This window comes from Stegodyphus dumicola, chromosome 4, assembly GCF_044657685.1.
Source record: "Stegodyphus dumicola isolate Sdum_Otavi_A_Nest chromosome 4, ASM4465768v1".
NCBI lineage: Eukaryota > Metazoa > Arthropoda > Arachnida > Araneae > Eresidae > Stegodyphus > Stegodyphus dumicola.
Genome location: NC_140771.1, coordinates 226,204,369 through 226,230,117, shown reverse-complemented (window position 1 = coordinate 226,230,117; position 25,749 = coordinate 226,204,369). Strand labels below are relative to the sequence as shown.

General features: G+C 31.8%; 1 protein-coding gene across 1 annotated transcript in view; it reads right to left on the bottom strand.

Annotated features, from left to right (window-relative positions):
* Nucleotides 1-5,507: 5,507 nt before the first annotated feature.
* Nucleotides 5,508-25,749, bottom strand: part of Ost48 (dolichyl-diphosphooligosaccharide--protein glycosyltransferase non-catalytic subunit Ost48) — a 33,405-nt gene continuing 13,163 nt past the window's right edge. The window contains exons 6-11 of the mRNA XM_035359249.2: nt 25,411-25,504; nt 20,351-20,496; nt 18,381-18,528; nt 12,311-12,431; nt 5,835-5,941; nt 5,508-5,738 (exon numbers count right to left, since the gene is read on the bottom strand). Coding sequence (XP_035215140.1) covers nt 5,583-5,738; nt 5,835-5,941; nt 12,311-12,431; nt 18,381-18,528; nt 20,351-20,496; nt 25,411-25,504 — 772 coding nt within the window. The 3' untranslated portion in view covers nt 5,508-5,582. The remainder of the gene's footprint in view (nt 5,739-5,834; nt 5,942-12,310; nt 12,432-18,380; nt 18,529-20,350; nt 20,497-25,410; nt 25,505-25,749) is intronic.

The window sequence follows — 25,749 nt, the reverse complement described above, 5'->3', positions numbered from 1 at the left end:
ATTAGGAAGTAAATCTTAAAACACTTATTTCCTCCAATAAATTCTAGATTGGATTAAGCAGGAAAGAAGAAGCCGATAATAAAAGAAGGCGTTATCTTTGTTATGGTGAAGCTTACTTTCTCTAGATTGGCAACAAGTCTACTATTCTGCTGTTTCAAATATAAACAAACATTACCATCATTGCAAAAATAATTAGGCTGAGTGGCACTTAAACAACTTTTAAATTGTTAATAATACAAAACATGTTCCATGTAGATTTACTAAAGGCATAAAAACCTTAACCGGACAATAAGAACAACATAATTCAAACATTTTTAAAGCAAAAAGTGCACAATTTACAAGCATATGTGATTAAAGAAACTGAGATTACCGTGCTGAGTAACAGAGTGGATATATATACATGTAAGATAAAAAATACAAACTTCTAAATTTAACTCACTATAACCTCTTATATTTTTTATTTCATTTTTGAACTTCATCTATCTGTCCTAAAAATAGCGCTGTAAGTCTAAACTGAGTCATTCAAAATAATCATGCAATCTTATATATAACCGTTAATGTAGATGCCTCTTTCCCAATCACCAAATTGTAAACCAAAACTACTCCCTTCTTTCTATGAACTGATGCGACACATTTGCTTATGCTTTTCTCTTCGCCAGATGCTGTATTCATGTATGAGCTGCTATATTCGCTTCTATGGCAATAATATTAAAAATTGTAAGTGTTCCTTTTACAGGCACGGGTAGAAGGCCAAGTGAATTGCGGCCACAAAATGAGAATTTAAATAAAAAAGGAATTTAAACTGGCTCGACTGCTTCTTCTTCAAAATGGATGGATGTTCTAAGCATCAAGTATCTATGCAATTAGTATTTTTACGCATCTACATCTCAGTGTTCTTAATCCAGTGCCTCCAAAAGTGTTCTGTCATTACATTCTTCGGACAGTTCTAATTATGAAAAATTCTATACAAGTTTGTTAAGCTATGTTCACAGTGAATCATGGGAAAAGTCCTGTTTTGCCAAAAATTTTCATGCAAGTTTGTGCCACATCAGTTAATCAAATCTTTCACCTTGTGTCATCGAACCACAGTTTCATTATATATATATTATATATATATACTTTTGGTGTGGCCGATTGCAACCAAAATATGAGGTGCATATCTACATGCTACAGCAATCCTATATACAAAATTTCAATGTTTTGAGGCTACTCATTTTTGAGTTATGTGAGGTACGTAAGCACAGACGGCACGAAAATTTCTCTTCAGAATTCATTTTGAATCAGTTTCAGAATTTTTTGGGGGGGAAAGAGTCCTTTATTCAGTCCTTACGTACGGATGTCAGACAAAAATATCGTTAAATTGCATTCGATAGCGGTCAAAGTGAATATTTTCATTGAAATATGATACTTGAAGTTTTTCACGATTACAATACTTCCTTTTTACTTCATACAAAGAAGTAATAACATCCCCCCCATTTTGTAATACTGAAGCCTATGTATAAATTAGTCTTAGCCATACTGCCCATTTGTGGAGTAATAACTGAAATAAGTTTCTCCATTAGAGCTTTATTTTGCTCTATTAACTCAGTTACAAGCTGCTCCATGGTGAATCCTCCAAAAGAAAAATGATTATATAAGCTTTACCTTGAGTAGTCTTCGGGGAATTTCCCTATCCAAGTGTATTCTGATAGCATTAAAACATATTGCGAAGGCACTTTTATTATTTTTAAAAATCTGACATCAATCGTCGTTAGATGCATTTCCTTAATAGGTAATTCCTAAAGGACTTTTTCTCCATTATATGTTTTAAATACCAGACTTTTATTTTGAATTTTCTTTTTTGAAATTTGCCAGAAATTTTTTAAACTCATTACCGATACTGCACCCCTTGTATACAGTTCCATACCTACCGGTTTTCCTTCAATGTTCATTTGGACCATTATAAGTGGTTTCCCATTTTTCACCTCACTGGAATGTATGCTGTTTATAGGAGTTACTACAGTTAAGGTAGAATATAAAGGTCAAAATAAAAATTTAAACCTTTAGATTGTTAAAGAAAACCTTGATACAATATTTGGTCGAAATAAATTTGGATTGGTTCTCAATAAAGTCAATTTCTGTCTTGCAAAAGAGTAGTTTAAATAAATTATTGGAACAGTATAAATAGATTTTTGACATATAAAGAAATTTTTGACGGAAAAATAGACAGTATAAAGAGATTTTTGACGGAAAATTAGGAGAGATAATAAATTATGAAGTTCAACTTCAATTGATGCCAAATGTTTCACCAACATTTAGAGCTAGGCAAGTACCATTAGCATTAAAAGGCCGGATAGTTGAAGAAATTGATCCCTTGGAAAAAGAGGGTATAAGCGAAAAGAAAGAAACATCGAAATGGGCAATTCTGGTAGTACCAGTAGTTAAGCTCTATACGACAGTGTGCTGACTACTCAGTGACAGTAAACCCAAATATTGTTACGCATCAACATCCTTTGCTGACCATTGACGAAATATTTTCATGTTTGAGCGGGGGAAAGCCTTTTTCAAAAATCCATTTTAAACATGCTTATTTACAAATGAAAGTACAACCCGAGACTCAAAAATTGCTAACAATAAACCTACAAAAAGGATTATATAAGTGTAAGAGATCAATGTTCGGGCTAAATACAATGCCGGCAATCTGGCAACGTTTAGTAGATGGGCTATTCCAAGGAATGGAAGGGTGTAAAGTCTTCATGGATGATGAGCAAATAACAGAGTCTGATGATAAAGCACATTTAAATACTTTAAAAAATTTCTTTGAGAAATGCAAAACTCGTGGAAATTAAATTTAGAGAAAAGTAAATTCTTTCAGGATGAGAAACAATTTTTAGGTCATAAAATTGATGATAATGGTTTACATAAAACTGATGAAAATATATCAGCGATTGCAAAAGCTCCAAAACCCAGAAATGTTCAGAAAATTCAAAGTTATTTGGGATTGGTTAATTTTTATGGAAAATTTTGCCCTAAATTAGAGACAATCGCAAATCTCTTATACCATCTAACTAAAAAAAACTCTAAATGGGTTTGGACGAAGGACTGTCAGGAGGCTTTTCTAAACATTAAAAAAGAATTGTGTTCTCAAAACGTTTTGATGCATTATGATCCAAAATTATCCTTAACATTGGCAACTGATGCATCATCAGTGGAGTTAGGTGCGGTACTTTCTCACAAACTTCTTGATGGAACAGAAAGGCCAAGCATCGCAAGTGTGCAAAGTAATTGTAAACCAGAACTAAGACAGGAATGTCGTAATTGTAGATATACGTGCGTATGCGAATGATGATGTGTTTTGTATATAATAAAGTAGTATATAGTTTAATAGAGTGTCTTGTGAAATTATCTACTAAAGATATACGGCACATAAAATAAATAAATGAAAATAAAAGATAATAAATAAATAAAATTTTCAGATTTATCTTTGAACCATAACAGCTAACCACTTAACCAGAAAGCATTTGACTTAACAGTGATAAAATATCTAAACAGACGAATTTTTTAAACATAAAAAATCAGACTCGAATACTCCATTTATTATATTTACCTCTGAACACTTTCATTCGAGTGGGTAGTTGTCGCATGGCCAATTATCACAGTGCATTATTCTTTGGGCTTTTGTCTAGTGCACTTTTGTCTGGGAGATTTTTATCTGGGCACTGTTTTTGGCACTACACTAAGAGTCTACTTTTAGTCTGTTGCATTCCTTTTATCTCTTCCATTTCAGAATAAAATTGTCCTTTGAAAGGCAAGTTCTGTTTTGGGGAAGCAAAAATAATGCAAATCTGGAGAACATGGATGATGACTGAGTCACTACATACTTATTTCCGGGCGGGAGCAATTCTACAAAGTGGTTACTGACCAGTGGAAAGTTGCATTTTTATGCAATATAACACATCTAAAAAAATAGTTTCTGAATGGTCAGTAATGTAAAATTGAAAACTGTCTGCTTAATTCTCAGAGTCAATAGTCTGTTACTTAGCCAGATGTTTAAAATTGCAGAACTGTTTTTATACCTCACTCTGTACGATAAACCTATTGTCACTTAATCTATAAATCTAAGGGATCATGTGTTTACTTAGATTTCAAGAACATAAATGAATACAATAGTAGCAAATGTAACTGAACATTCATTTGTATTACTGTTTAGATAGTTTACAAACTAACACATTAACAAAAATTAAAATTCTGAGAATAAGGAAGCTTCTCTTAGGTATCCTCTATAAAGGCACACTTTTCTATTAGACAGATAGCCCTGGGGGGAGGCTTTATCATATTCAAATAACCTAAGATAACATGATGAAATTTTGAAAAAGAAGACAGCAGCATAAATTTTGAAAAATTCATTTAATTTAGTTTAAAAATCAAACAATGCCTTAAAAAAAAGCAAAACTTAGAAATTCTAAAATATAGCAGATTTACATATTATTAATTTATGTATTTACTGTGAATATACAAGCATAAAAAGATATTCCAGTTTTTGACTTTAATTTGCATGTAATGCTTCAATCCAGATTTACATTCTGACATTCAATTTAAAGTATTAACTGAGACAGTTCTTTAAAATGTAACTTTTTGAGAAAGCAATAGCATTTTTCTATTTACTTTGTTTTAAACATGATATAAAGCTCTTAAAATAATTATAAAATAAAGCAAGTTTCATTCTCTTATCATTGCTTGATGTAATTTTAGTTCAGAAAATAAGATAATTTTATTGAGTTAGAATACTTTCATACAGTAAAATTTGGATTTTAAAATACTGCATCATTTTAACTCTCAACTGCTTTTTTTTAATTTTGTTATCAAACTTTCTTAGTTTTTGCAAATTTAAATTAAATGAAGTTAAAAGAAAATAGCATATGACAAAGATAAAAATTTGCTTTTACAAACACAATAAAAGAAAGAAAAAATATTAAAAATTTGATTAATATTCCTTATAAGTTAAAACTGCTTTCAATGGATTATTAATAAATATTTATTATGCATCATTAATAAAAATGCACATAACAAAATTACATATGAATAATTATCAGTAAAAATTTATTTGGAAATTTAAGGTTAAAAATCTGTTTAATTCATTAAATATTTAAACAACATATGTTAACCACACCTTACGTTATCACCACTTACAACAAATATGCCAAATTTCAAAATGAGCTAATTATAAATTCTCGTATATCTTCAGATTTTTTTAAATAAAAATCTCTAATTTTTTTAAGGTGTGCCTAGAAACATTACGACGATAGCAATGCCCTATTTATTTTTAACTCAATGCTCATATAAAAATACAATTCACAAACAAAATATTGTTGTTACACATGTTGAACTACATAGAAATCGCAATATCAAAGGAGATTTTTCAGGCAACTTTTTACTTTGTCCAAGAAAGCTCCCACTTCATTACAGTTTCAACTTAATTTAGCATTATTTTAGCACTATGTGTCATTTAACCTCTAAGAACACAACTATTTAAATTGTAAAAATGGCATTTATTTAGGTCATTTAAATACAAAGTTTTAGATTAATAGTTCAATATAAAATTATTATTCTGATTTGTCCTTAGTATGATCTTTATGATACAGGAAAACAAAACTGAAGATAAAAACACCAAACATCATTGAAAATGAACTCAAATAATATGGATATGCTGATGGAATGAAACGCTCATATTGTGTGTGTTCCAAGGGTCTGACGGAGACCTAAAAATCAAAATAAAAAATTCTAATAACTGAAGCAGTCTTTAAAACAAATAAAAATTGTCACTAACTTTTTATTTCAGAAAATGTAATGTTTACCTGTGTAGTCTCGAATAAATGTGTGTAGCCCATTCTGTTATAATCAACTTTGAATTTATACACACCATAAACATCAGGTAACTTAAATTCTGCCACATATTTTTTTCCTACAATTAAAATATAATTATGAAATGTAAAATATTATTTCATTAAGATTTATATTAATGAAATATTCTATACTAACAAAGAAAGTGCTATGGTTCAAATTTTAAGAAGATATTACAACTATAATGCTCAAAAGACTAAGAATACTTTTAGATGATGAAACACAATATGTAAATTCATTGGAAAAAGAGAATACAAGTAAATAATTACAACATCAATTTTAAGAATACAGAATGTATGGCCAGAAACACTTTTACAAATACACAAATTTTACAAAAAAATTACAAAACATTTTAGTACAGTTAACATTAGTGAAATATTTTACATTTAAGAAGAAGATAGTATGATTGAAAATTTAAGGAGATATTACAATATTAAACAGTTTTTATATTATCTTAGGTAATCAAATAGATTATCATTAAAATAACATTAATCCACTTTGATTAACAGTTCAGGCAGAAAATAATACAGTTAAGTAATAATAAAATTAGCTTTAAGATGCAAAATGTATAGCAAAAATTCTGATGGGGGTAAAGACTATATATAGACTCATTATATTTTGGGGAAAAAGTCCTAAAATCACAAATTTCAGATCCATGATTGTACTTAGGTACATATAAAAAATTTTCTTACGCATTGAATCATTTTGAATTATGCACTGAATGAAATTCACGTGAATATATTTTTATTCTAATATGTAGAATTAAAAAATTTGGGGAAAATGCTTAATTCAACAAAACTTGAATTCTTAAAAAATGTAGCACATTTTTAAGCAAACTCAGGGTCTCAATAATTCGTTTCTTGGTGATGAATTTAAATGGGTTCATTCATTTAGGTAAGTAAGATTATGGGAAAAAATTTGATGGTTTGTTTTATGAATAAAATTTTAGAAAAGTATTAAAAAAAAAAAAAAAAAAAAAAAAAAAATTTCATTCTATAGATACAATTTTTTTCTGATTTTTGAACTTTTTGCATCATAACCATGTTGTACTGACCACTGTGCAGCTTCACGTTTCTTCTTACTTTGTCTTTTAAAGATTGTTTCTTGAGGTAGTTTTAAAAATTATTGTTTCAACTTTAAAGAATGAATGTATAATGCAATGTAATTTACAATTTATATATAAAGAATGAATCTTATAAATCTTCAGATTACTCCATTATGCATATTACTGTACATCTCCATTAATCTCTGAAATCTTCAGCACTTAAGTTCCAAAACATAAGTTCTTTAAAACACATAACTATATCCTCTTCCCCAATTTTGAATCATTTTACACTTTTGTCTTTAAAAGCTTTGATCCATCCATGGGTTTGCTCAAACTAATGATTCTTCAAACTCAGATCTCTAAAAAAATACTTTTGTTGCTAACAGACATAATTCTGAATAGAAATGCTTATGCGTAATACTATTGATATATAGACTATTAATCAGAAAAACATTGATAATGCTCAGTTAAAAGCTATTTAAAAGAAACTTCTTAGAAACTATCTTTTTTAAAAAAGGGGCATGTCTGTCTTAATTTACATTTTTTATCTTAATTTACAATTATCTAATACTTCAAACTGAAACATGTAATATTTTTTTTAATCAAAATTAAAAAATCAATTTTTTGGAAGTCAAAAAAGGTCTTGGTCCCCTTAAACATGTACAAGAAATTTTGCTACTAAGAATTTTAAGAAATTAAAATTTGGTCCTCAAACTTTCATTTCTGCTGAAATGAAAAATTACATTAGCATATCAACACAGCAAAGTATCTCACATGAAAGTATGGCTAGTTTTCTACAATTTATTCCTCTTCACTTAAACATTCTAAACAAATAAGGAAATTCTCCCTCCACCACCACCAATACCATCTTCATATTTTTAGGTTCTAGTTATGAATTTTATTCAGGATTTTCAAAACTTGAAAAATCAAATTGTATTATAAAAATTTATTGTTCTTTTGTAAGTATCTTACAAAAGAAAAGAAAAATTGAAAAGGATTTAGAGCAATAAAAAGTGAACATCCAGGCCTACTCACATAATAAGTGATCCTTCTCTATTATAAAACCCGCCCACACATTAAACAAATTCCGCTGGGAAGTGTTGGAACACCTGCCATGCAGTCTGAATTTGTCACTCATGACTTCCACATCTTGTGGCCCCTTAAAAATGCATTACAGGGAAAACCTTTCCATTTGGATGATGAAGTGTAAGGAAGCTGTGCAGGACTTCCTCAACAATCAAGCATTATCTTTCTACAGCAAAGACACAGACCTGCTGTCAAAATGATGGGACCTATGTTACAATGCCTATGGCAATTTCTTTTGGTTTCAAATACTATACTTTCTTTTTATTCGGCTTTTTATTCACTTTTCATTTAGGCAACCCTCATAAAAATTGTTTTTAATATCTCAAATGCACATATCTATTAAAAGTTACATATTATTAAAAATTTTATAGTATTTATCACAGTTTACGGTTGCTTCTGTTTCACAGCTCCTGGGATAGGAAATTTTGTTTTTAGAGAAAATATACACTATTATTAATCTTATAAATATACTTGATGAAAATCTGAAAGCATCTTTTAAAAAAAACCTGGAATGTAAAATATATTCAAATTTTATCATGCTAACAATCCTAAACATTTGCTTTAGTTATTATACAAGTATCGTAAAGTAATCAAAACTCCTCCATATTCTCAAAACTTACATGTAATCAAACATGAAAAGCTCTACTAAAAGTAATTCTTATGGAAGAAGGGAATAAAGTTGAACATTCTTATATACAAAAATTAGTTAATTTATGCTAAAGTGCATGAAAAGTATAAATTAAAGCAAAGGATATCCAATGAAATGCTGAATGTCCCACTATTTTCAGGCATTTATTAAATATAAAATGTTTACTCAAAACGTCTGAACACTTACATGCATTCATTTTCAGAATAATTTGATTTTTTTTTTTTTTTTTTTTTTTATTGGACATGTATTTAAAACCATCTTTCAAAATGATAAGGTTTTAAAAAAGATGACCAATAATATAAGCATACTTGCCAACTTATGACACTCAAAAGTCAGTAGATTTTTTTAAGAAATCTGGAGATTTTTCACAATGTTAAAAAGACTTTTTAAATGATAAAAATATAGTTTTTAATAATGAATTAACTTTAAATACATACTAATTCTTAAATGCAAGCAACACAAAAATACCTTACACATAAACATTTTTATTAATTGCATCAATTTTATTACTTGCATCATTTAAGGAAACAAACACACACACACACAAACAAACAAACAAAAAAAAAAAAAAAAAAAAAAGACACTTTAATCAGTTTTCATACAAATATTATGAAGAGTGGCAGATTTTGCTTTCATTAAGAAAAATTTCATAATTTTGTTCATAGCAATTGCAACATAGGCCTGCTTTCGCTAATAAAAGTTTTTCTAATGTGTCATCACTAATATTAGATCTAAATTTAGTCCTCGTTTTTGCAACAACACTGAAAATCATCTCGCACTCTGCATTACTATGGGGAACTGTCAAGATGGTCAACATAATTCTAGACAGTTCACTATATTTTAAAATTCCATCAGCACCTTTCAGTTTTCCAATTAAACCTCCACTAGATGTCAATCCTAGCTGATTTTATAACTTCATCCAAGTTTTCTAATTGTAAACTGCAAAATTGCGACTGTGGTAGCAACATCAATATCATCATCTTTTATGACTAAATGAAGTAACACAGGAAATCTGTTCAAAAAGTACCTTATAACAGAAAAAGATGCATTTGCTTGAGCAGAAACATTAGCAACTTTAGCATGCAAAATCACTTCATCGATGACTGGAAATTTATGTAGTATGTAATCACATACTCGACAGAAGTAACTTCTAACATGAAGATAAAACTTATTTTTGTCTTCAAGCCTACTATTACTTGGTGCATTATCAGCACCAAGTGTTAAGCAATTATCCAAAGGGACTGCATTTTCTTTTTTCCTTGTTTTAATAATTAGCTGTGCTATATTAAAGCCTGTCGAATGTCCTTCTAAAGTGGGGACAGAAAGTAAATTGCACTCAATTTCTGAAGACTCTGCATTAAAAAAAAAAAAGAAACAACAATTGGATACAGTTTTGAATCGGTATTATTGCTTCCATCCGTAGAGAGGCAGAACGGAGCTGTTTTAATGCAATCAATAACTGAAGATTTATTTTTCAAACTCATTTCTTTAACAATTGCACCTGTCCTTGCACTTGAGTATTTCTTGGCGATTTCACTATCGGGAAACATTTTTCTAAATAAAGCTGCAGCGTGATCCGTGTATTCAGTGGCAGGTTATGCTCCAGTAAAAAGGCAAGAACAGACATTCTGCATTAACAACTTTTTGGTCCTTTGTTTCCAAAGAAAAGTTCATTTCCCCCCCCCCCAAAAAAAACAACTCATGTCGTCCTTGTGTTTTTGTGTACGTGCATGTTTGAGAACATCCACCCTTCCACCATGCGAAATCGAAAAATCATAACGACAGACGGTACACATCACAAATTTATTACATTTCCGTGAGGAAATAATGGAAGGAAAGTCAACTGTGTACGATTTTTGAAACGTACACGAGTATTTCACCTTTCTTGCAGATATAACAAAAGATGATTATTTCTAAAACTATTTCCCGAAGGCACGTGTACTCACACAACTCAGGACAAGATAAACGAAATAACTAAAGTACATCCAAATAACAGCCTTGAGCTTACTTTGTGCTCATTGGCTAATATATGCCAGATGACACGCAGTGGAGCTCGATGCCCATTGGAGAACGATGTTTCTGGATACATATGCTCTCACTCACAAAGCAGAAATTCTCATCTGATTCGCAAGGTTTTGTTTTAGATATAAGCTAGAGAAAATTCAATTGCTTTCAGATGTCCAAATTCACTTTTTTTGTTCATATAACGAAGTATTAAGCCAAGTTCCATAAAAATCGTGAGAAATTCTAAGAATATGAAAAAGTCGGGAGAAATATATTGTAAATCGGGTTGGCGGGAGAGCAGTCGAAAATCAGGAGAGTTGGCAACTCTGTATAAGTAAAATAAAGTCATTTGGCTAATATTTAATAATTGTTACATATGGCCTTCATTGGAAAAAATTAATCCAAACATAATATACTATTTAGTACCTATTATAAATAAAACTGAGAACCACAAGTGCCCCAAAACAAATATTGTATTATATATAGCGGAATTAATGACATTTATCAAAACAATTTTTAAAATGAACTTAATAAAATATCAAATTCTTCAACAATTAAAAAAAAATGTATTACTAATGTAATTTCAGGGACAGCCTTTTTTTTACTACTGAGCCATTTACAAAATTAAATTGACCTGAATAGTACTTTTTTTCTATTAGAAGAAACTATTAACCAAACTTTGTAAACATTTCTTCTCAGTAATAAAATCACACTGAATTTCATTAAAGAAATTTAATAGCATATATTTTATATGTAAATTAAGTCATTAGAATCTTTTTTTCCAGAATGGGCAGCTCTAAATTCACAATTAACTCTAAATTTAGAATGAAGTGTTCTAAATTCTAAATGAAATAAAATTAAAATTTTAGAAGATCATAAACAAATGTGGTGAAATGAGTGCATGAGTAATGAAAATATTGATACTTACATATTATCCCGTCAACCGTACAACTGTCACCAAGCAAAGAAACTGAGTGCCAGTTATGGATAAGTTGACCTAACAACACACTCATAACATCTGAGCTTTCATCTGATGTAATTCAATTGATTATCAAAACTACCTTTTATTTTTATGAACAGAGATGTGTCTGGTATATTTTTCCTTTGATTTTCTTTTTTTTTTCGGGGGGGGGGGGGGGGGTAATAATTGAAATTTGGTATTTGCCTTCTACAGAATAGCAAGCAATGGCTTTTTTTCAAAATTATGTGATCATACCATAAACAAATACAACACGTATTAATGGGCACGATATGGGCAGCTGAATATGATCAGTGAAACAGTAATTAAATTGGAACAACTACATGCAGGAAGCTTGTACTCAAAACATTCTAATCGGAACTTTGGTAAAATTGAAGGCCCTAACAAAGCAGTAGAAATCAATGAAGGCTTTTTATGAAGCATGTTGAAAACTGATTGTTTATTGAATAAAGAGATGCCGGTTCCTTCAAAATTCAATTGGAATAATTGCCACAACTTCGAAGAGAATGATGCCAACTTTCATAGCTCATTGGTAGCCTGCTTTTATGTTCTATGGGATAATACATAAGTACCAGAATATTTTCCAATGGAAAATGTATGAAATAAATACATCAATGCAATAAAACATAAATGCAGCTTTCCATTTCAAAGTATTCCAAAAACTAACCTTTCTTTTCCAAAGATGTTCTAACAAATGGGTCAATCCTAACAAATTCCAGTTGCAAGTCAGTAGCATCGAATGGAACCCAGATGCCACCCTTTAATATTTCTACTTCTATAGAATAAACCTTAAAAATAATATTTAGAAATTATAATATAGATAATTAGAAATAAATTATTTAAAAAATAATATTTAGAAGCACTAATTTAAAAACAAGTAGCATATCTCTGGAATATGCATGTGGTTTATAAATACAGTCTATTCATTGCTACATATTTTCTTCTCCCACACACACAAAACTGTCCATTTATTTAGAAAACATATGGTAATGATGCACTATGTTATTCACTGCCTTTAAGAATATGAATAATTTGAAAAGTTGCTAGCAAAATGCTTCAAAATAACTTTACAATGAACTCTTTTGTTACTTACACACTTTTGTTATTTTAATAAGCCAAGCATTCATATTCTTTTTTTAATATTAGTTATCTTTAGTATTATTAGAAGTTTTAAACAAAACTAAATTTAGCCTCTTTTAGATTATCATACTAAATGGTACAACAGCCCTTAGTGAGCCATAGCCTGCAGTGCCCTAATATCTGCTTTCTTGACCATGGGGCCCAGCAGTGCTTGAGCATATACTCTGGACAAATGGTCAGCTAATCGCAGAACCCCTGGTGTTTAATTCCCAAGCGAATTTGGTACTCATTTTATTGACCTACTCAAGGGATCAAAGGCTGAATCAACCCAGGGACTGAACCACAGATCTGTGGTGCTACTGCACGATGCATTAGCCACGGATAATCATATTAAGTTCATAAATACAGTGGTTGAATGATTATTCAAGGTAAGTCTAATTAAAAATCATTTAATTCTAAAAGTTTTTCTTAAGCTATGAATTTATCTTGGCAAATACTTTAGAAAAACAGCATCAGTTATAAATCTCAATTACAGTTCTGAAGCCAACTAAAAAGCAGTAGACCACATATAACATCATTACCAACCATGCACTGAAATTTTACATGCATTCAAATGTCCAGATTAATAATTAGTTGAACAAAACTGAAAACTGCATTATCCATTTAGTAGAGAACAGATGAAAATGATAAAACTGCATACATCGTTACACATAACTTAATGCATTAAACATTTATAATTTCCATGTTTTTCAAAAGATAAATGCAATTAAACAGTTTTCATATTGATATAAAAGTTCCAACAGATACAGGATGATATAGAAGACTGTGTTCCTCTTTAAATGAACATTACGGAGTAACTCTAACACCAAACCTTATTACTATTAATGACTAATAACATTTATTTGACATTTATTTCAGATACCACTGAATCTTGGTTGATGGAATATTGCATGTTCACACACAATGTCTCTTATACAAATGGCAACTCTATGGCTGCAGCTCAGAGGTTGTTCCTGTGGCACCTGAACGTAGGATAGAATGGAAAAGCTCCATCCAAGACACAAAACTATAATGTGTTAAACAGTTCAGAACCACAAGGCTCTGTAATTCTAAAAACATTACCAGATGCTGAACGTATAATGAAAATTCCAGAGCACGTGAGGATGGCAGCAGTGTTTCTCTGTAGTCCCTGACATACAGTTTGGTACCATTCATTAGCATAGCTTTGGGGGCAGAATCTAATTAAGGGAATTTTAAGAACTGATCTTAAAATTCACCAGTATAAGACTGTCTGTTTGAATGCATGTATGTGGAGTAGCTTCACCTGTTGATTTGAAACCAGCATTGTGGAAAACGTCATTACCTTCCAAATGCCATTTTTCCTACATAACACAAATGGCATTCCTTTCCATAAATATTTAAATCTAAGTCTTAAAGTTCGATATTAAATCAACATCACTCTATAAATATACAGTAAACTTAAACACTCATGAAAAAGTGACTTAGAGCACAGTGAAGAATTAGGATGAATAGCCGCATGAAATTTGCAGGACTTGTAAAGGCATCAGGAAATATGCAGATGATCAAATTGTTTACTGAGCATCTAGATGATTCACACGGCCAGTGATCACTCCTCTGTGTGGCCAAGCAAATAATATTTAGAAGCACTAGTTTAAAAACAAGTAGCATATCTCCGGAATATGCATGTGGTTTATAAATACAGTCTATTCATTGCTACATATTTTCTTCTCCCACACACACACACACACACAAAACTGTGCATTTATTTAGAAAACATATGGTAATGATGCACTATGTTAATCAATGAGGCAATATATGATCATTAATTTTACCAGGGATATCTGTTGGCAAACACATGCATCATGGCACAGGTCTTTCTGTATCAGCAGTATTGGAATGCATCTCAAACCAAAAAGGTCTATAAGTCAAGCAGAGGTTCTAAGGCAGATAAAGATATTAATCCTGTATAGACTGATTATATGGTCTCTATTCATTTGCGAACATACCAAATGTATTATGCATCGCAGGCAAGACCATAATATTCCAAATTATGTACTTATATGTTCTCAGATGATTGATAATCTGCACAAGGGGAATCTAGTGATAAACAAAGCTTCTCATTGAGAGACTCTAACAAAAAGGAAACTATCAATTAAGGCTTTTTAAGCAGTTATGGTCTAAATAAAAGGAACAATATTTACTGCAACTGAGGAATGCTCATTAATTTTTAAATCCTCCTTCTGTGCACAATTTTATAAAAGTAGACACTGTTCTTGTAAAGGGATCAACAAAAAGCAAACTACTTTGGGGACGCAAGTATCAAGGAAGGCTTGATAACAGGCAAAGATGGACAGGTGAGAGCCTCAACTGTTCATACACTCAAAAGGACAATTTAGAAGATCTATTCAAATTTCATACCCTTTTGAAATCTGAACTTTAAGACATATTCAAATGAACTATTGTTCATTTATTCCATTCTTTATAGATTGATTGATTTATTAAGGATTGATGTAACATTTTGTGTGTTTGTTATGGTCAATAATGGCAGATAGTTTATTGTTTCATTTCATTAATGTCAGTTGTATCGTTTTTATCAAATTTATTTGGTAAATTTCAGTTATACTTATGCTTACTATGCTGAGGTTTATGTTACTGTAGGATGGGAAGATCTGTGGGAAAACGTTCTAGAGGGTGCTTTGCTGCCCATATATAATCAAAATAAAAAGTTTCAGTTCTGAGAGAGTGAAGAGATGTGGTTACAGAAAGGTGGGGTAAAAGAGAGTTAAATGAGATATAATGTAACCCCAACAATTATGTAAATATATTGTATAAAGTACTAGAAGTAAATTAAGTGAAATGTTTATCTGAATTCAACATGACATCAAAAACCACCTACATAAGACAGCCAGCAAATTACTCTCAGATGTCAGCCAATGCAGCCCCACACAGGGTTCATACACATTTCTGCACACGGAAATTAAGTACTTTTAAGGACCATTAATGAAAAAAATTAAGGATCTATGAGCAAACGGGAACTCAATAAATTCAATTAAAAATATTATTCTATGCCTGAATTTCACTTTTGCAATACCATCCTAAAAATAAAATAGATCCCTAAGTAGTATACATTATTACTAAACATGAATCAACATAATTATTAATAAAATAGAGAATAAATAAACTTTATGAAATATATTAAGTAATATTAAATATTTTACACTAATAATAGTTGGATATATTTGAAAGACAATAAGTGACATTTACGTTTTACTAATAGTTAGCTATATGCTGATTTTTTTACATCTCATTTTGTCACATACTTGGTCAGTCTAGAGGTTTAATAAATAGCAGGTAGATTTTATGTCAAGCGGCATAGGTTAAGATGAGAAGCAAGATCATAATCAGCATCATTCATAACAAAAGACTGAATGTTGTCACTCCTGCTGCTTGTCTAGACAGAGACCTGCTGATTAGAACAAACCTGAAAGGCCTGATATATGCACAGTTGCCAAATGTTGAAAGTTAGTCAGGCTCTGTTTGATGCAGTTAGTGTCATAGCTTGTGTAGAGTTCCAGGGGTTGTAACCCAATTAATATACTTTAAGGTTCCAATAAGCCATTAAAGCACCAGAGGTGATAAGTTGTTTTGTATTATTTGAAGCCTCACTTGATGCAAAGAATAAGTTTTATTTGAATTTTTACATTTTTGTGTTTTATCTTGTGATCACAGTGAGTATCAATCGCTTTAATACATAGAGATAATTTTTAAGGGTAAGCAGTTAGTTATAAATAATTAAATTAGGTAATTAAATAATCTTAGTCATTATGGATTTATATGGCCACTATTAAATTTTATTTTTTAACAAAATTTGTTAAAAAGCCCTATTAAAATCAAAATCTAATAAAATTTCACAGTTTAAAATACATGTAATTTATGACATTGATTCTTAAAAGATATTAGGATAATTACACATTAAAAGCTAGAAACATTTTGGCTAGTTTTTATATCGATTTAAGCATCTTTTCTAACAAATAGAGATTTGTCTCAATATGGAAACCAATGCCCTCGCTAGTTTATGCGTGCTTTATCTCCTAACTTGACAACCTCTTCACAATGTACCTATGAGGGTTTACTTGATCTGGTAAAAGTTAAATAGTCCCAAACCCCGAACAGACGTTAAGCAAATTATTGCTATGTACCAATTGTGTAACAGCAAAAAGCCAGAAATATTTTGGGAATAAAAATGTAAAATTAATTTTATAGAGAAAACTGATCCATATTCTGAGAACTTTGAAAATTCTGACACAATTACATGAGAAAAAATCTTACTATGAAAAAATTAAAAAGACATTTTTAATTAATTACATAGCAAATTTTGCTTTTGCTAAGAGCTGTTTTGTAAATTATGCTCTACAGCATTATACCTTGTTTATTTTTCATATTCAGAACATTGTATAATAAGTTGTCAAAATGAAACTTTATAATATGACAGCAAAAAAAATAAAAATGTTTTATTTTAATGTAATTTTTTTAAAATATAAAATCCATTATTTTAATGAAATTTATCAATGCTATGATGTTTCAAAAAAAAAATCATTGAAAAATTCTCAGATCTCGGAATTAAAAATTTTCTATAGAAACAGATCTTAAAATCACCAAAATGTTTACAAGTTGCCAAATTTAGAACAATAAAATTCGAAAAATAAAAGAATTCACATCTCAAAAAGTAAAAAGTTATTTAACAGCTCTTTATTAGAAAAAATGAATTTTGAAATGCTTATGTTTCACTTCTTGCTTAGAAACTTGAGTATCCCATCATTTATATTAAAAACAGAAACAAATTATAACCCATGAACCCATTCAAAAGTTAACCATATATGTCAGTGAATCGCCAAAAATATTCCTCCAAAATGCCAATTCACACTCAAAATGGCAGTTGTAAAAGCAAACAGAAATTTCAGATGATTAAAATTAAAGATCTTCTGCTGAGTTTGACAAAAATTAAGGACTTTTTAAGAACCAAAAATTGATTCTAAAAAAATTAAGGACTTTTAAGGGCTCTTAAGGACCATACGAACCCTGCCACACCATGCCATAATGCAACATCAAGAACCACCTACATAAAAGAGTCAACAAATTACTCTCAGATGTCACCAAATGCAGCCCCACACCATGTCATAATGCCATGCAACTTTCTTCCAATCCCTAAAAGTGAAATGCACTTTAGAATATATTATCTGAACTATGAATTATTCCAAAATTATAATGTGTTTTCAAATTACTAAATTAAGTAGGAATATTATTGATTGCTGTTAATAACTCAAAGCAGATAATTGAAATACATTTATTATACATATTTTAGTGTTCGATTACATTTACTGCATTTTCTTAAAACAAAAGTCTCTTTCTTGGTTGATGGGATTGAAATTAAGAGGTTTATCTCAAAATCAGTGGTATCTTAAAATCAAAGAAGTATGATATTAAGAATTAAGGAACTATTGAAAGCACCTAATAAGTGTCAAACAACAGATTTAAAATTATTTTACATTCCAAAATACATTTACTTCTTCCCAAAATAAGTACTAGCAAACTGTTATTAATGCCACAGTACATTTTAAAAGCAAAGAAAAACCTACCACTTCATCCATTATTGTATAAGCTTCTGGAGCTGATGTTTCTCCTTTTCTGTGATGGGTAATATTACCTGCCCTTAAAACACCAGTTTCTTTAAAAACCCACTGAGTCAAAGCTTTAGCTAGAGGCTCATTTCCTGATTTCTCATACCTTTGAGAAGAGAAAACATATATTCCATTGGACTATGAAATACTTAAAATAATTTTCTACTTTATTCAAATTTTTAATAGCTCAGTTTTATATACATACTCCTATAGTAATAAATTGTAATACAAAAGACTGTAACATAAATTTGCATGCATTTTGAACTAAACTGATTTACTCATGATGAATAAAACTGATATACATGTATATGTATACCAGTTTACTTTTGCATGTCTATGTAAAAACAAAACTGATTAGTAGTTCGATCATGATAGCTGTTTAAACAACTTCAAGATTCTTTACAAACAGATCATTTATAATAGATGGCAGCTTTATTTTTAAAACTGGAAAAAGAGAACTACAAATACAATTATTATTAAAATGTTTTATTTAAGAAACTGCATTTTTAAGCTTATGATACACACTTATTAAAACAAACTATCACTAGTTTAGAAATTTAGCAATTTGCATGCTAATGAAGAGAAATCCAAAATTTGCCAACAAAATAACTAATGGTTGCTAACTTTGGCATATTACACAAATTAATCACTATTGCCACCATATGACATCTTAACAAACATTTTAAACTTTAGTTTTAAAAACGGAGCTTTTTTCCACAGTTTGTAGTTCGATCATGGATCTATAGAACCTGTCAAACAATGAAGATGTTACGAGAGTTTACTATATTCCCAAATAACCATCAATGTTCCAGTTTGCATGAAAAGTTTTATTCAAATCAATTATCAATGGTGATGTTTTAAAGACACAAAATCAGGGGATACACTAGTCAATAACTGGTTTGCAGCAAGCGGACTGCCATTAGATTAACCAACTGCCAGTCCAAGAAAATGACATCTATAAAATTTTGCATAGAACTCAACATGACTGACACTATCTTTATACATTGGAACAATTATCTGAAACAATATGCATCTACGAGATGCAGAATCACAAAAATTTAAAAAAAAAAAAAAGTGGTAAAAACTTAATCATAAAAGATTGATAAAAGGCAGTTCTCGGAAAAAAAAAATAATGTTGGCTGCATTCTGCGTGAATTTTCGCCAGTATTTGTCGAGAAACTAACAACACATTTCTTGTTACAGTGCCCAACCAAAATATCACAACAATGTTAAATGCAATCAAAGGTAATATTAAAAAAGGAATGCCTATTTCTTCGGAATCCTGGGCCATCTATGAAACATAAGAAAAATGGTCTCAAAAACCTGGTTTTGAGCTTTTCAAAGTAAACCACAAATTTAATTATCCATCTGCATTGCGGAGTTCGTAAACAAACTATTAAGTGGGTATCTTCAGAATGGCAGAACAAGAAACAGTGAGGTACTGCAAGACACCATTTGAAGTCATACTTAGTGGACTTTGGGTCGCAATAAAAAATTATAGCTCAGAGTTAAAAAACTCTTCAAAGCTATGTTACCTTACTGAGTGGCACAGCTTTTCAGATCTGCTCATTAAGACTTGCACTTAAACAGCATTTATTGACTAAAACTAAATTTTTATAATTACTTATTTCAGTCTGTTTTCATTCAATTCCATTTATTAAGATGATATTTACATCATTAAAGAAAATAAGAAAGCAAAATATTTTAAATTATACGCTAACATATACCAAGATAAAAAAAATCTCATTACTGGAAAAGGCAGTCTTGACACTCAGGGAATAAAAGTGACTGCCAACCATTTTCCACCCAAAGTAAAGAAAAACTAACTGTATCAAATTACCATAATCTGTTAATTTAGATAAAATCAGTTGCATTTGTACCCATAGTAAATACTTACATAAGAAATCAGAAACAAAACAAAATCTTACTTCTTTCCATCATGTACTTTTTGAACACTAGATTGAAAGAAATGATCACTAAAAAAGTCAAGTGAGCCTGAAAATACCACTCTGGCATTATTCCGGGCTTGTAGTGCAGATAAAAGCAATGTATTTTTCCCAACAGCATGAGGATACTAAAAAAGGGAAAAGCAATTAGTCCCAAAGAATTTATATAAAACAGTACACATAGGTAAGGAAATAGGACATACCATTAAGATTTCTAATGCAGAATAAACTTCTTTTAGAGCCATAGACCTCCAGTTTTTTTTGGGGGGAAGTATTTCCTTAATGGTGGATATTGCAAGTTTGGTTTCACTCTTTTGCTGGCAATAATTCTCTCAACAATGCCATGCACTACCTCATGACCATATTTCTCATCTACTCTGCTATTATTATTATTGTAATAGATTCCACAACTTGGGATTTGCCAATAGATGAAAATGCAACTATCTGTTTCTTCAAAAAAGAAATTTTTTTCATAAAGAAAATTTTGAAAGGTTATTCCAATAAAATAGTCTGTGTTCTTCCAGTGTACAAATAAGTTTCCACCACTTGAAAAACAAATGGCACCACCAGTAAGTTATGGATAAAAGTGTTTGCTGTAATAAAATGTTATATCACAAGGTTGGGGATCTGCTAACATAACCTTGAAATATTAGCAATTCTGTATCAGCCTCATATATGTGTGTGTGTGTGTGTGTGTGTGTGTGTGCAAAAAGTTCGAGTTTTTAACTGAATAAGCATCATTTGCAGAAACTTTTGATTTACTTATTACTCATTTGACAAAATCTGCAGTTGAGGTGCATCAGTTGCTTACAAGAAGCATATGGTGAGTCTGCCCTTAGTGAGAGATATTGTTGTGAGTGATTTCAAAACTTTCAGAATGGTGAATTTGATATTGAAGACAGAGAATGTAGCAGATGGCTGAAAGTATATGAAGACATGAAATTGGAAACATTATTGGATGAAGATTTATATCAAAGTTAAGTAGACTTGCACTTACATTACGAGTGACTCAACAAACAATTTCACATCCTTTAAAATCATTGGGAATGATTCAGAAGCAAGGAAATTGGGTTCCATATGAACTGAAGCTGAGAAATGTTGAACGCCGATTTTTTACATGTGAAATACTGCCTGCCAGGCATAAAAAAAAAAGGTTTTTTTTTTTTTTTTTTTCTTTTTCCATCGTATAGTTACTAGTGATGAAAAATGGATCTGTATGATAACCCAAAGAAGAAATCATGAGAATCACCTGGCTATGCTTCAACATCAACAGCCAAGCCGAATATTCATACAAGAAAATCATATGTATATGGCGGAATCAATTTGGTGTCATGTAGTACGAGCTGCTCAAACTGAACGAAACCTTTACTGTGGCTCTCTACCAAACACAACTGATGAGACTGCGTTGAGCACACAAGAAGGAAAAAAAAAAAAAAAATGAGCCCATTACTACCCCAGCCATGACAAAATCATTCTCCTCCATGATAAATGCTTGTCCACATGTTGCAGCACCAGTCAAAACCTACTTGGAAATACATACTCAAATAGGAAGTTAGCCTGCCCCTGCTGTATTGACCATACATTGCTCCTTCTGATTACTACTTGTTTCAATTGATGATACAGATATGTCTGAGCAACACTTCATGTCATATGAAGATAACAAAAAATTGGGTTGATTCACAGATAGGCTCAAAAGATGAAGCGTTCTACCAACTCGTTATCCATATGCTGTCAGAAAGATGGGAAAAAGTAGTGACTAGCAATGGATACTTTGAATAAAACATAATGTACCATTCTTTTAGAACAAATGCTTAATTTTTGATAAAAAAAAGGCTAAGATTTATTTGTACTCCAATTAATATATTTTATATTAGTCCTAATGAACATTTTATAACTTTAATACAAGAAATAGAGAAAAGTACTCTAATCAAAATGAATAATATTAAAAAATGAATAAGTTAAAATCATTAGAGCATACTTTTATTCTCTCATAAAGAAATAATATTATTATTAATATTGAAATAATATGAATATTGAAAATAATATATTGAAAATAATATGCAGAATATATATAGATAATATGCGCCTTCCCCCGAGATTTTTCTTCAAAGCCGGAAACAGATGGAAGTCACTTGGTGCGAGATCAGGACTGTATGGCGGATGGTGTAGGCGCTCCCAACCAAGAGTTGCAATATGGTTTTGCATTGCCGTCACCAAATGTGGTCTGGCATTGTCATCCAACAGCAGAACGCCAGATGTGAGAAGGCCAGGCCGCTTTTTCCGAATCGCCTCTTTCAATTTCGACAGGGTGTCACAGTAGCGCGTAGCATTGATGGTTCCAACCTCCAAAAAGTCCAGCAACAAAACTCCTTGGGCGTCCCAGAAAACTGTGAGGAGCACTTTACCTGCAGAGGGAGTTGTCTTGAACTTCTTTCGGACAGATGATGACGGATGTTTCCACTCCATAGATGCGGCTTTCGATTCTGGTGTGAAATAGTGGACCCACATTTCATCCCCCTTCACAATCCGAAACAGAAAGTCATTGCCATCTTCATGGTAACGCACGAGATGTTCCAGGCTGACCCCCATGCGTTGTTCCTTGTGTGTCAAGGTCAATTGTCGGGGCACCCATCGTGCGGATACTTTTCTGTATCGAAGAATGTCGTGGATGATGTTTTGAGCTCGCTCGTGTGAGATTCCAAGTTCTTCTGCTACTTCATTGATGGTGATATGCCGGTTTGCTCTAATCATGTCATCCACCTTCCTGACATTTGCATCTGTAGTGGCCGTGCACGTCCATCCAGCTCTCGGTATGTCCTCCACTTGCTGACGTCCATCACTGAATGTGCGACATCATCTCCGCACCATTTGCTTCGACATCACACCTGGCCCATAGATTTCCACGAGGCGGTTATGAATTTCTGTTCCTGATACTCCACGTGCCCATTCATAGCGGATAACCGCTCTCACTTCCTCCTTTGACCACGAATTCAAAACGCACCTTCTCTCCATACCTACCGGGGCTCAAATGAGAGGCTGGTCTCCGCTTTGCGCAGGCACTGCAACAGCACCATCTGCTTGATTTGCAGCGACCTCTACCCAATGGTGTATCGGTGACTTGCGTGTTTTCCTGCTGTGTCACCTTTCGCCCATAGCCGTTCAACGCTTCTTCCATATGCAAAGCGTGAATTTTTCTTGGAGGACTTTTTGAAGCTTATCAAGCGATATGACAAATGTCTCAACGTACTCGTATGAGAATAATAAAATAAAGGTATGTCATATCTTTAATGTCTCATTCTATTTTTTGACTTTCATACACAACTCTGACCACAGTCGACAGGGGAAACTTATTTTTCAACTTACCCTTGTATATAACTTTTTGCAGTCACGAGGTACTTAACAATATTTTCATTTTTCTTAATGGTAACAACCAAATGAGACAGTATACTTTGCAAAATGTTGATACTTCTTAATGTAAAAAAAGTCACTAAATTAAATATTGGTTATGAGCACACAATCCATAAAAATTTAATTTTATGCCAGAGCTTACCAGGTTTACCAGCTAGCAGTTATTGTCATACCAATCTCTCTGCAAACTCTGACCAAATGTTTTCAGTTATTGACATACCTGAATGATGCACCAACCAAGGCAAGAGTCAAACACCTTTCATACTCAGGAAAACTAGGACACTGCAAGCAACATGCAGTACTCTATTTTTCAGTGGAAAGGTCAGGCAACACAGAAGACAAAGCTATGACACAGCTAGGCCTCAGTTAAGTAATTATGGCTGTTCAAAGTTACCAATATACAAGCTAAGGGTGAAAAAGATATGCCCTATGGCTCACCATACCATCAATCCAACTGCTGGTATGATGATGATAAATGCAATTTATCTGCTCACTGTCTCTATGCATAAACACAGACATCATGATACTATAAACAAAAGGAATATTAATCAGAAAAAAATGATCTCATCACATTAATGTGTCTATTTGCATATCTGAATGGAACAACGTAGACACCGATTGCTGCTGCATAAATTGCCAATAGTGGCCATCTCGCTAACAATCTGTGATATTGCAGATATTGTCCTAACATGTGTGGATACGTGATATTGTGCAACACACCTTATTTCCTGATCCAGGGTATGTGAAGTGGCTGCACAATCCCTAATAGTAATATCAACAAAATGTCTGCCATCTTGGACACTGATGGTTTGGTTTATTAGATTACGGCAACGCACTCGAGGGCTATCTGCTTTAAGGAAGGGATGACTTCGTGGAGGACCTTTTTAAGGGAAACTGACTAGTATACAGATTACACATGGGGAAAACAACGAAAACACCCATGCAGCCAGCCCGTTCGCTGATTTGAACCTCGGACCGAGCTACCAGTGTTCAGCGATGTTACTGCTCGGCTGCTGGTGGGTTCCTTGGGCACTGATGAGCGATGGCCATTGAAATCCTGCATGTTAACCCATGTGTTATTACAATTTACAACTGGAAGCCCTCTAAAATCTATCAGTTGCAAATTCCAATAACAGTCACTATGTCGTCTTACTATTTTTTGTTTTCTAACCAATTATGCTTATGATTTTCCTTATTTTGCATTGTGTGAGTGAATTTTTAAAGATACACAATCTGCGATTATCTGTTTAATCTTTTGTTTTTATCCTTTTAACTGTACTTTTGTTTGTCTGTGTCGGGTGTGCTGCGTTAACCATGAGGCCGATTATTATCGGTTAGGAGGGTTGCAGCATACTCGTTAACTAAACAGTCACTGGATCTCGATCAATGCAAGCAGCAGCTGCACAGCATGACGATCTGCAAGCCCAACAGACTACAATTCTCCCAAGACTGAATTCTGAGATGTGCTGGTATGAGTTCCCCCACCCCTTTTTTTTTTTTTTTTCTTTTTTAGATGAAACATAAACACAACCTCCAAAACAGAAAAAGGGAGGGGAAAAGACAAATGCAGGCAAGCATTCATTTTCCAAAATAATATTGCATATTGATAAATTCATGTTTAAATTTTTTCTTACCTCTGTTATTTTGTTTTCTGGATTGTAACAATAAGCTGTCGAAGATGCAGATAAAACTTCCAAAATTAATGGATTTTCTTGATCAGAAATTATACTACATAGGGAAAAATATATTAAAAATAGCACTTTCTATTAAAAAACAAAATACATAATGTTTAGAAGTATAAATGGGATAAATTATTACTGATACATTTAAAATATTTACAAATAAGTGACTGATATATTTTTATGCAGATTAAATGCTATCTATCATTCTGCACAGGACGTCAGAAATGAGGTTGATCTGTTTTTGGACTCATGGCCACCAAGTTTCTCGGCCGAAGGTTTTGAAAATCTACC